The sequence below is a fragment of the Myotis lucifugus genome, unplaced genomic scaffold (genome assembly GCF_000147115.1).
Source record: "Myotis lucifugus unplaced genomic scaffold, Myoluc2.0 scaffold_11, whole genome shotgun sequence".
Taxonomy (NCBI): domain Eukaryota; kingdom Metazoa; phylum Chordata; class Mammalia; order Chiroptera; family Vespertilionidae; genus Myotis; species Myotis lucifugus.
The window spans coordinates 12,930,262-12,943,230 of record NW_005871059.1 but is presented as its reverse complement, the minus strand read 5'-3'; the positions used below and the strand labels follow the sequence as shown (position 1 = coordinate 12,943,230).

At 42.4% G+C, this 12,969-nt stretch overlaps 1 protein-coding gene across 14 annotated transcripts in view; it reads right to left on the bottom strand.

The window, feature by feature from the left end:
* The window catches only part of AHI1 (Abelson helper integration site 1), a 215,986-nt gene that overhangs the window by 47,966 nt on the left and 155,051 nt on the right, over positions 1-12,969 (bottom strand). For 2 of the 14 annotated variants that reach the window (XM_014451890.2, XM_014451896.2), the window contains exon 25: positions 5,574-6,141. The exons of 11 other annotated variants lie outside the window; for them this stretch is intronic. In XM_014451890.2, the coding sequence (XP_014307376.1) occupies positions 6,078-6,141 (64 nt within the window). In that variant the 3' untranslated portion in view covers positions 5,574-6,077. Of the gene's footprint in view, positions 1-5,573; positions 6,142-12,969 lie in introns of those variants that run through there. One more of the 14 variants, XM_023750230.1, reaches the window with a different exon arrangement.

Sequence of the window (12,969 nt, the reverse complement as noted above, 5' to 3'; positions counted from 1 at the left end):
CTCATTTAAATGCATCACCTGTATAACCTAGTTTTGAAGGGGAATTTATCTGACTGTAGACCATGCTCTATAGAGGACTTTTCTTTTAGTTGTGGATGAGGTTGAGAAAATTTATGAATTGTTCTGAGAATCAGGATTTAAGGCTGCAGCTTTCAGTTCAGTGAGAATGTTCTCCAGTAATGGCAGTAGGAGTGGAACCTGCTCCTGTGATCCAGGAGAAGTCACTTACCTGGGGTGCAAGAATGGTCTTTACTTTTATTTTGGGGGGATACACACACACACACACACACACACACACACACACACACACACACTCCATCCTATTTCTAAGTTTTATGTAGAAGAGCTCTGAAAGGAGCATTTCAGATGGAGGGCAGTGGAAGGATAGGAAAGCTTTTCTACATGTTCTCTTGATCATTTTTCTCTTGGGTTATTCAGTTTGGAGTCCTGCTGTTTTTTTCTTTCTTTTTTAACTTAGGCCCAAGCAGCAGACTGCTCAGATTCCCTGAGAGAGGATCCATTTTCAGTAGCAAGGATAAAGAGAAAGACTATTACTACTATTACTAGAGAAAATACAATGAATATGAAGTGTTTACAGTTAGCCTTTAGTAACTGGGCTGGAGCCATTGACCCTGGCCTGGCTTCTCACATGTTTCCTTTGAGCAAAACCCATCTTATTCTCTACCACCCGGGACCTTTCCCCTCTCACTGAAACTTCCAGATCAAGGTTCCCACACCCCTCGGGGTCCTCCTGTCTGTGGACATTGATTTCACTTTTTAGGGGCAGGTATCTCTACCTCCCCAGCAAGAAGGAGCCTGCTTACCGTGATCCATCCTGAACATCAACCACTGTCAAACCTGTATCAAATTACACACAAGTAAATAGATCATTTTTCACACTGATATGAACTGACAAAGAACTTATTGTTATATAGAAATATCTATTTTGACCCAAAAAAGTTCCTTTTTTTCTTTCTCTGGATTGGAAGGGGTTGGAGCAGATTTATCTGTGTTCTATATTTGCAAAATGGCAGGACTGTGCTTCCAGAAGAGGAGACACAGATGGAAGAGGTGGTCTTGTGAGTGTTGTTTATAGGAAAGGATGTGTTCCAGAGGCTACCAGAGAGACCTGACCTTCAAATCTCCCTGGAGAGAACCCCGTCCTATCTAGCACCGGGCAGGCGTGCGAGGGGCTGGCCGGACTATATCAACCCCCTCCCCAGGCCTATCCCTCTTCAGGAAAAGACCACACAATCCAGAGAACAGCACAAACTCATGGTCGCAGGCCAGGATCTTTTCTATATCCTAGATATTCTTATTTTGAAATTCAGAAGTGACAATGGGTGGGTCTGCCGTTGGCTCCAGGGCAATGTAAATATAATAGTGCTATATTCATGTTTGCAAGAAAAGTCCACCTTCATTTTATGTGACTGTAGGATCTCCAGCAATAGTCTAGTATGAAAGTCTGTCGCAAGTGTATTGGATGTTTCAGTTTGCCAGACCTGTCAGGATAAATTAATTACAGGATGTTGCAGACATGGCAGAGCTCCAGCAGCATCTTGCATAGTTTAATATAGCCCCGTTTCCCCATTTCAATGTATTTGTGGTTAGATAAATCCTCAGAAATTTACAGCTGCTATAGACGAGTTTATTATGTACTCTGCCTGCACACATGATAAGTACAATAAGAATTTGTGTTCTTAAGGTGCATAGATTTTACTGACATTTCTTTGCCACGATGGAAATATTTAGTTGCTAAAAGTAGCATCTGCAGATACTTTTGAACATTAACTTCTGTGTAAGAGGCAGGGATAGTTAAAAACATTACCGTGCTCAGCCATCTTCCCTTCACTTTAAATCGAAGAACTGTAGCTCAGAAAAAAAATTATATGAGCATTGATATCAAATGGTCCCGTGAACACACAGAAAAAAGAATTACTACTAATTTTCAGTTGAAAACACTGAAATATAACAAACTGAAGCTACCACGTTTTCCAGGGAAACTTCTTCCTTTGGTCTCATAACTACTTCTTCACAAGTTTTCAGTTGTTCATTTTTGCTCCAGTAACAAGTCATTTTCCTCATTTTCTTGCTTCTTTCTCCTTTTGGACTTTATTATCTTAACTTCATTAAGCAAGTCATGTCCATCCCAAGCATTTAAAATGATTGACGATATATGTTTAGTAGATAAATGTTGTAGAAACAAACCATTCCTACATTCTATGCTACCATATTCTTTCAAATTCTTGAAAGTATCAAGTGATGAATTAAGAAGAAATGAACTAGATTAAGTAAAAGTCAGATTCTTCAGTACTTTTAGAAATGACACAAGTATATACAGCTGGATAATTCTCACATAGTAGAGGTAGAACATGCATGTTGTACATATTTTTTAGCCTGAGAGCAGAAATTAAAATTGTAGATTCTTAGCAGCATTATCCTAAGTTTTCAAGGCAATAAAAAAACTCATCTATTATCAGAATGAATTTGAGGTGTTAGAAGAGCAATTTCAGAAAACAGAGGGCTCACAACATATGCTTGATGTAGATTTGAACAGCATCATTAGAAAAAAAGTATTCTTTGTGTTTACAAAACAAATGTTTTCATACTATCTAGTTCCTGCCTTAACTTAAAGTATTTCCTATTCACTTTAATAATTAGAGCAGAAGTATATGATGAATGAAGGGCCTCATTACCAAGTTTGCTTTCTGGGTCTCTGCAGAGAGTAGCTGTCTGCTTTTGCCTACTTGGTCCATTGTTAACCCTAAATGATACTGACATTCAATTCTCCTGCAGATAATTGGGTCCATCCATAGACTGAATTTGCCAGTCAACAGAACCTTTTGATTGACATGACACTTGATGTTTTTATTATATGACTGGAATGGCGCCCTTTGCTGCTTCTTGAGTAATATGCTACTGTATATGTATTAGTTTGATTCCACAGAATCTATTTCTTAAGAAAATGTGAAAATTATAGCATGGAGTAAAGATTTATCAAAGTAATTATGAATAAACAAATTACTGGTAAAATGAGTAAACAAAATACATCGGTAAACATTTTTTTTTTTTTTACTCAGATGTATTTCAATTTTTTAGGTCACTGTTGCAGTAAAGACATAATAGATATTTCTAGTCCCTGAATGTGGCTATAGGTACATCCAAATTACTTCTTCAGTGACCCTTGCCTGTGCTGGAGTGTCCCACTACCATCACTTGCTGGCTCACTCTACACAGAGACTGAGACCCAGCACTTCAGAGACCTCCCAGTGGACAGTCTGACAAACCTCCACTTACAGCCAGCACTCATGTATACCGGCCAAGTGCCTTCGCCTTCAAAGTCTTGGTTTCCTTATTGGCAGGGCAAAAAAGATTTTATCTACCTCTTGGGTTTGATGTGAAGAGTAAATGAGGTCATGCACATGAATTGAAGATTTGTGGAATATTTTCTGTAGTTAAGTTCAATGAAAAGTGGAATTGTTGAAAAATGTTCCCATAATTTACTTAATAGAGATGGCCCTCAGATGGAAATCATTTAAATATTTATAAAAGTGTAAGGTCACAGATTTTTGTTATAGTTTCTAGAATTTTCTAACCCTCTTAAAAATATTTGTGAGTTAAATAAACAACTAAAGTGATGTCATATAAAGCTATAAAATGATGTTATTTCTCAGATACAGTCCTGCTGAATTTTTTAAGGAGAAAATGTCTTATAGCTTAAAAATAAAATTAATGTCAACATTTACTTTTATGGAAAGAAACTTTACACAGGATTTCAAAAGCACCAAGTATTAGTACATTTAAAAACACTGATTTTTGAAATGTGCATTTTAAACATAAAATTGCATTTATGAAATAAAATATTTCATGCTTTAAAATTTTTAAAAACCTGATTTTTATTCTAGTTTTGCAAATCCAATTCATTGCTAGTTTTTATACTGAATGATTTTTAATCATCAAGATTGAGTAGAATCAATAATTGGGAAACAAATTTCTAAGAATGGTTTAAAATATTATTTCGATCTAGAAAAAGTATCAAATTGTTACTTGCTTGGAGAAAAAAAGACTTCAAAAATGGGATAAAATTCATTAATTTCAGAATGAAGATAAAACAAAACAAAAAAAACCCACAATTTTTTTTACTAAGAAAAGTATGGCTATCATAAATCTTCAAATGGATTATTTTGTCTGATTTCTCTACTTGAGTATAATTTGGAATTATTACTCAGAGGGCATTTTTATGATCGCTCCCATCCAATCTCATCTCAGTGAATGTGGTAAAGATGGTTTATTAACCTATCTGTGAACATAACCCCGTCTGTCTTTGTTAACAGGGACAAAAAAGAACTAGGCTTTGAGTGAAACCAACTTTTCCTGGCGTTTGCCTCAATTGTTATTTTTGTCTTCAGTAGTTGCAATATAAAAATAACCCTTTATTTTTCTATGAACATTGAAATCTCAGTGTATGTTTAGGTACCCCAACATATTATTTCACTTAGCATTATTTAAAATTGTCTACAATGTGTTGAAATTCTTTGTGATTAAAACCAAAATCAAAGAGTCAACACACATTTCAAAACAATGAGCTGAAACCTTAGAGAGACACATGTTTTTATTTCTTAATTACCAAGGGCAGTCACAAGACAGAAAAAACAAGCTTGTCCAAGGGTGACTCAAGCTGGCTGGGCGCAGCTGTACCTGAAGCACAGACACCCACCAGAATACCGAGGACTCAGCTACCAGAACAGACTTCTGTGCCAATCGCTGAGGCGTCAGCAGCCGCCAGTGCCACCCACCACTTTAAAAAATGCCCCCTCCCATAAGTTCTGCACAGCAGGGGCCTGTTTACCAATTTTCATGCCACTACCACATGTGCAGGGATGAGAGCCAAATATGTTTTTACTAGAAGCTATCTCACATCGGGCATACATCTGGACAAATTCACACCTCAATGCCCAGCACTGTTTTCTCACTTCTTATTTTAATGGAATCAATTGTCTAATTTGGTAAATAAGTTTTCTAATTTTATATTAGTTTTGACCTTTTTGGGGTTAAATATTTCATTGAGAACCTGGCTGGCATGGCTCAGCGGTTGAGCTTCGCCTTATGAACCAGAAGGTCACGATTCGATTCCCAGTAGGGGCATATGCCCAGGTTGCAGACTTGATTCCCAGTGTAGGGTGTGAGGAGGCAGCTGATCAATGATTCTCTCTCATCATTGATGTTTCTATCTTTCTCTCCCTCTCCCTTTGTCTCTGAAATCAATTAAAAAATATATTTAAATATTTCATTGAGAGACTTATAATTGCATAGCTGAGAAAGGAAAAGATAAAAAAAAGGAACAAACATTCCTATTATAACATCACACTTCAAAATATATAGTAACATAGTAATGACAACCGTTATTCTGGAACTAAATATTAAGACTAAAATACATATTAAACAATGTTAGCCTAGAAATCACGTATATGCTTAAATATGAAATGCTTTTTTTTAAAGTAAAAAAATTCGAAACACTGTTGCCAGTGTAGCCAAAAGACAGTTTATATGTATCAAGCTACATATATGACTCATTAAAAAAATTTGTTCCCTTTTAATGCCTTTCTTACTGGAACCATTTTGAATGCACAATATTCCGAAACTGCTTATGTTTTTAAATAAATTTAAATTTCAAAAGCAGATACTTCATATTTTGAGCATAACATCACACATCTAATCACATGAAAGATATAATAATATTAAACAATTACATAGTGAACATCTTAACAATGTAAACACTTTTTGTTCATATTTGCTGGGTAGCAATTATGGTTTTCACTTTACGGTTTTGAATAGTGGTAATGTAATTTTGAGGCAATTACCAATAAATACAAGTACCAATACTTTGTCCAACAACAATCAAAATGGTTTATAACAATTAAGCTCAAAAGATCACATTTCTTTTGCCACATTTATTTTTCCAAGCATCCCTTGCTTCTGATATTTCTAGATTCTTTCATAAGGACAAGAATACTGGATACTTCCTTTCTTCCTTAGTTTCTGAAAATTCTGAATTCTGAAGAGACATTCCACTTGGTTTAATTTGTCATTTTATTTCTGTGTATTTGGTTCTTTGTCTCTTCATTCTTCTTCAACTGTTTACTAGGAAGAAAGTACACAACATGTACTTAATGGACTTAATGTCTTTTGGCCACAGTCAAATCTTGGCATGCTCAGGCACAATGGCACAGGTAATAAAACACACTGTGCAATGCACACACACATACAACCACCCCAACATTAAATAACCATCTTCTAGTTTGCCTTGTGACCAACATCTTTTAGTATCATCGGCAGTTGCTTAAAGCCTGCTCCAGCATTGGCAAGTCAATATAAGCAAAAAACACTCCTCAAAAACAGACACTAAGTACTCCAAACCCTGGATAACTTCCAGAAATTAAGAGCAGGCAATCAGAGTTTATAAAATTATTCATTCACTGGGAAAAACAATTGTCATGGATCATGCTTCAGAGTCAGTGACTGAAAAACATGTTGGCCATTTTATAAAATAGCACTCTTTCATTTAGTCAATGTCTATGTTTACAAGTGGGCAAACTATTACATATATTTTCAAATAAATCCAAAAACTGTTGTGTATTATTTCTGATGGGCAAAGATAGTGATGATTAATTATGCATCTAGATGCAGCTTTGAAATAAAACAAATTATACCATTAATAAAAACCAAGAACCAATTCAGAGATGAAACAAGAAGTTGCTACTTTAGAAACACGTAGTAAGCATACTACAACTGAGGGTGATAAACTAGTGGGGTTGGACATGAAAATGTTAATGCAATTATTCATACACTAGTGATGAACAGAGGTATCTGGACTTAGACAAAAACGCTGTCTTTTCTCTAAACAGAAAGGGCCTAACACTTGGTTGCTCTTAGCAAACAAACTGAATCCTAAGAATGATGGCCTTCTGGTGAAGGTGGTGGTCAATTCCATTGATCACTCCTGATAAAGTAAAGCATAAAGCATCATGGCAAGACTGGGCAGGTCAACTACTTCCTCAGGGCCTTCCTGGTGGCAAGGAGGGTTAGGGAACATCTGTGCCTTTAGGGACAGACAGTTCCAGTCTTAAGTAAATGATTGCGCTATGTTTTCATATGAAAAACATTTACACACGAGGGAAAAGAATCCTGTTAGTCCATATTTCCTATTTTAAATTTGTTAAACAGAGCTACCACAGATAAGCTGGTATCAGACAGAGAAGCCCAAACATGGTTTAAGTGAAGCTCACAAAAGCAACTGAAGTAGAGGATAAAATGGTACAGGTATGGTGTGCATCATTTTTGTCCCTGTGGGGATACAGGTCAAGTACATAACATATGGGAAAATTGGAGTCTGATAAAAATGGGAAAGAAAGTAGTAAAGGCTCAAATGGATGCTGGGCACAAATCACCCAGAGACCCTACAAACATGTGCAGGGATAGTGAGGACAGTGAGAAGATCTCAGAGCACCAACAAGTCACAGCAGAGGAAGAGGAAGTTCATGACAGTGACAGGACAGAATCGAAAAGGGAAAGGGTGGGGAACAGTGAATCTTGCAGGTGCAGAAAGTGTAGGGCAAGTTAAATTAACCAGGTGGAGACTGCACTGTGAGAGGTTAGTAAAGAGAGAAGCCAGGAGGACCCTCGAGGGAGGGAAGCCGAAAAGAAATTTAACTAGGCAAAGCTGAAGTAGGCTGTAAAGATAACATCTTTAAGGGAAATGAATCAGACAAGAAGAGGAAGGAAGACTGGATAGAGAATGACAAAGACTGCCCATGAAAGAGAGAAAACGAATAGAATGAAAGGAAAACGAGAAGACATAGTCAAGTGCACACCTCTGACAACGAGGGAAAAAGCAAGAGTGGCACACGCTATCAAGTTGAATGGTGACAGCATAGCGACTGGAGAGCTAAGAGGCAGATTTGCTGCAAGAGGGAAGGAATGTCACTTAACTAAAAGACACAGAATAAATCCAAATCCAGTCTCCTCCCAAAGAATCCCAGTAAGCTAATGGAGGAAGAGAGTAACAAAGTCTGGGCCTCTTTTAAAGGCAAATCATATGAAAAGAAAAAGAAAAATTGCACAGCAAGATTTGAAAATGAATATGAAACAAGGTTAATGTTTGTGTGTATGGTACATGGGAAAAAAGAAGATTCATAAAAATACTGGGTTCTACCCCGCAAGAAATTCTATCCAATAATATTCCCCGAAGGTCTACTATTGGCCTTCACCAGGCTAAGTACTGGGGAGAAAAAGTGGGAGTGTGTTCTAGTCCCTGCCTGCAAGCACTCATCAGAGTTAACAGACAAAGTATTGTTACAAAAATAACCCTGTATTGCATGTAATATTATCATATTTAAAATTGTTTTTCTTGAAATATTAATGTTTATTGCATGTAACATTATTATACTTAAAATCATTTTTTTCTTGAAATATTAATATTTATTGCACGTACAAAAAAAATACAAAAAAACACAACCCTGGATGTAGAGCCAGAAGATCAGGCCTAATTTAGGCGCTTTTGAGCTGTGACTCAGGCCATGATTTCTTTACATGTAGAAAGAATAGGCTGTGGAAATTTTCTGAAATTACTTTTATTTTAAAACAAATAATCAAGTAGTACATATCAAATAGGTTGGCTAGAAAAATGAGAAAATACACTAAAAGGAAAGAAAAAAAATATCACCACAATTCCACCACTCAGAATTACATCATTTTTGATGTATACTATATTCTTTATGTACTATTTTATAATCATCTTTATTTTACTGGAAAAAATCCATCATAAACATCTTTGCATATCTTTAAAATACTTCTATAATATAATGAATAATTGTCACATGGTATTATTCTATTATATAAATGTTTCATAAATTAATCAACCCTTTATTCATAGAAATTGAAATTTTCCTTCTGTTTTTATTTATTTACTTTGTCATAAAATATTTATTGAGTATCTGTTTTTGTGCCTAGTTGAGAAGCCTAGTGGAAAGAGTGAAAATAACTTTATTAGTTATAGGAGTAATAATAAATGTTAGCTAGGGGCCAAGAGGTATTGATGTTTAGCCATTAATTGGCTATGTGGCCTTGGTCAGGCTCCTTCAATTTTAAAACATTGCTTGAAGAAGTACCCTTTTAAGTGAATCTCTGCATGTATGCTTGAATATTTTCCTACAATAGATTCTTGGAAGTAGAATTGTCAGGTCCAAGGACACTAGCAATTTGAAAATTAAAATAAAACAAAACAAAACAAAACACACTCCACAAAGAATAGATTAGCCTTTTACTATCAGTGTATCAACTTTGGTATTTTAAGTTTAAAACTTGTTGCCATTTTGTGAAGGAAAATATCATATCATTTATTGTTTTAATTTCTATTAAACTGGTCACTGGAAGGTGAATATTTTTCCTATGCTCACTACCATCTACACTAATAAAAGAGAAACATGCAAATTGGTGTCACTCCGCTACCCTTCCCATTGGCTAATCAGGGCAATATGCAAATTAACTGCCAGCCAAGATGGCGGCCGGCAGCCAGGCAGCTTGAAGCGAACATGAGGCTTGCTTGCTTCAGTGACGGAGGACTCCAACGTTCCCCGCCTGCTGCTGCCCGCCTCTGAGCTTGCAGTTTGAAACATTGTTACAAATATAGAAGCTAAACAAAACCCCAGAAACCTGCTTTCAGCCAGCCAGGATCTCAGAGCTGGAGTTGAAACAGTGTTTCGATTATAGAACCCAAACAAACCAGATACCTGCTTTCAGCAGCGGAGGCCTAAGAGCTGGAGCCAAGCCTCAGAGCTAAAGCTGGCCCAGAATAAAAAAAAAAAAAGATAAAAAGGAGCGGTTGGGAGCTTCAGTCACCCGCCAGCCTGAAAACAGCCCTCAACCCCTCACCCAGACTGGCCAGGCACCCCAGTGGGGACCCCCACCCTGAAGGGGGTGTGACCAGATGCAAACAGCCATCATCCCCTCATCCAGGCTGGCCAGGCACCCCAGTGGGGACCCCCACCCTGATCCAGGACACCCTTCAGGGCAAACCAGCCGGCCCCCACCCGTGCACCAGGCCTCTATCCTATATAGTAAAAGAGTAATATGCCACCCAGCACCGGGATCAGCGGAGCAGCGAGGCTCCCGGCACCAGGATCAGCGTGACAGGGGGCAGCGCCCAAACCCCCTGATCGCCCTGCGGCTCTGTGTGTGACAGGGGGCGGGGCCACAACCTCCCTATCCGCCCTGCTCTGTTTGTGACAGGGGAAGGCACCCCAACCCCCTGATCAGCCCTGCTCTGTGCCTGATAGGGGGGAGCTCCCCAACCCCCTGATCGCCCTGCGGCTCTGTGTGTGACAGGGTGCGGCGCCCCAACCCCCTGATCGGCCCTGCTCTGTGAGTGACAGGGGGGAGCTCCTCAACCCCCTGATTGGCCCTGCTCTGTGCATGACAAGGGGGAGCTCCCCAACCCCCTGATCGGCCCTGCTCTGTGTGTGACGGGGGGAGCTCCCCAACCCCCTGATCTACCCTGCTCTGTGCGTGACAGGGTACGGAGCCCCAACCCCCCTGATGGGCCCTGTTCTGTGAGTGACAGTGGGCAGCGCCCCAACCCCCTGATTGGCCCTACCCTGAGCATGACTGAGGGTGGCATCGCAACCTCCCGATCCGCCCTGCTCTGTGCATGACAGGGGGCGGCGCCCCAACTGCCCAATCGGCCCTGCTCTGAGCCCGACCAGGGGCTGCACCTAGGGATTGGGCCTGCCCTCTGCCACCCGGGAGCGGGCCTAAGCCAGCAGGTCGTTATCTCCCGAGGGGTCCCAGACGGTGAGAAGGCACAGGCCGGGCTGAGGGACCCTCCCTACCCCCCCGAGTGCACAAATTTTTGTGCACCGGAACTCTAGTCTACACTAATAAAAGAGAAACATACAAATTGGTGTCACTCCGCTACCCTTCCCATTGGCTAATCAGGGCAATATGCAAATTAACTGCCAGCCAAGATGGCAGCCGGCAGCCAGGCAGCTTGAAGCGAACATGAGGCTTGCTTGCTTCAATGACGGAGGACTCCAACGTTCCCCGCCTGCCGCTGCCGGCCTCTGAGCTTGCAGTTTGAAACATTGTTACAAATATAGAAGCTAAACAAAACCCCAGAAACCTGCTTTCAGCCAGCCAGGATCTCAGAGCTGGAGTTGAAACAGTGTTTCGATTATAGAACCCAAACAAACCAGATACCTGCTTTCAGCAGCGGAGGCCTAAGAGCTGGAGCCAAGCCTCAGAGCTAAAGCTGGCCCAGAATAAAAAAAAAAAGAAAAAAAGGAGCAGTTGGGAGCTTCAGTCACCCGCCAGCCTGAAAATGGCCCTCAGCCCCTCACTCAGACTGGCCAGGCACCCCAGTGGGGACCCCCACCTTGAAGGGGGTGTGACCAGCTGCAAACAGCCATCATCCCCTCATCCAGGCTGGCCAGGCACCCCAGTGGGGACCCCCACCCTGATCCAGGACACCCTTCAGGGCAAACCAGCCGGCCCCCACCCGTGCACCAGGCCTCTATCCTATATAGTAAAAGGGTAATATGCCACCCAGCACCGGGATCAGCGGAACAGCGAGGCCTCCCGGCACCGGGATCAGCGTGACAGGGGGCAGCGCCCAAACCCCCTGATCGCCCTGCGGCTCTGTGTGTGACAGGGGGCGGGGCCACAACCTCCCTATCCGCCCTGCTCTGTTTGTGACAGGGGAAGGCACCCCAACCCCCTGATCAGCCCTGCTCTGTGCCTGATAGGGGGGAGCTCCCCAACCCCCTGATCGCCCTGCGGCTCTGTGTGTGACAGGGCGCGGCGCTCCAACCCCCTGATCGGCCCTGCTCTGTGGGTGATAGAGGGCGGGGCCCCAACCCCCCCCACCCCCCCCGGGCCCTGCTCTGTGTGTGACGGGGTAGAGCCATAACCTCCCCATCGGCCCTGCCCTGAGTGTGACAGGGTGCAGCGCCCCAACCCCCTGATCTGCCCTGCTCTGTGTGTGACAGGGGGCGGTGCCCCAACTCCCCTATCGGCCCTACTCTGTGAGTGACAGGGGAGTGCCCAACTCCCCTATCGGCCCTGCTATGTGCGTGACAGGGGGGAGCTCCCCAACCCCCTGATTGGCCCTGCTTTGCTCTGTGCGTGACAGGGTACGGAGCCCCAACCCCCTGATGGGCCTTGCTCTGTGCGTGACAGGGTACGGAGCCCCAACCCCCGATGGGCCCTGCTCTGTGAGTGACGGGGCAGCGTCCCAACCCCCTGATTGGCCCTGCTATGTGCGTGACAGGGGGGAGCTCCCCAACCCCCTGATGGGCCTTGCTCTGTGCGTGACAGGGTATGGAGCCCCAATCCCCGATGGGCCCTGCTCTGTGAGTGACGGGGCAGTGTCCCAACCCCCTGATTTGCCCTGCTCTGTGCGTGACAGGGGGTGGTGCCGCAACCTCCCCATCGACCCTGCCTTGAGTGTGACAGGGGGCGGTGCCCCAACCCCCCAATCGGCCCTACCCAGAGCATGACTGAGGGTGGCATCGCAACCTCCCGATCCGCCCTGCTCTGTGCATGACAGGGGGCGGCGCCCCAACTGCCCAATCAGCCCTGCTCTGAGCCCGACCAGGGGCTGCACCTAGGGATTGGGCCTGCCCTCTGCCACCCGGGAGCAGGTCTAAGCCAGTAGGTCGTTATCTCCCGAGGGGTCCCAGACTGCGAGAGGGCACAGGCCGGGCTGAGGGACCCCTCTCCTCTCCCCGCCCCGAGCGCACAAATTTTTGTGCACCAGGCCTCTAGTTTATATATATTTCTTTTAAGAATTCTTTTTAAAAAATATATATATATTTTATTGATTTTTTACAGAGAGGAAAGGAGAGGGATAGAGAGTTAGAAACATCGATGAGAGAGAAACATCGGTCAGGGGATGTGCCCGCAACCAAGGTACAT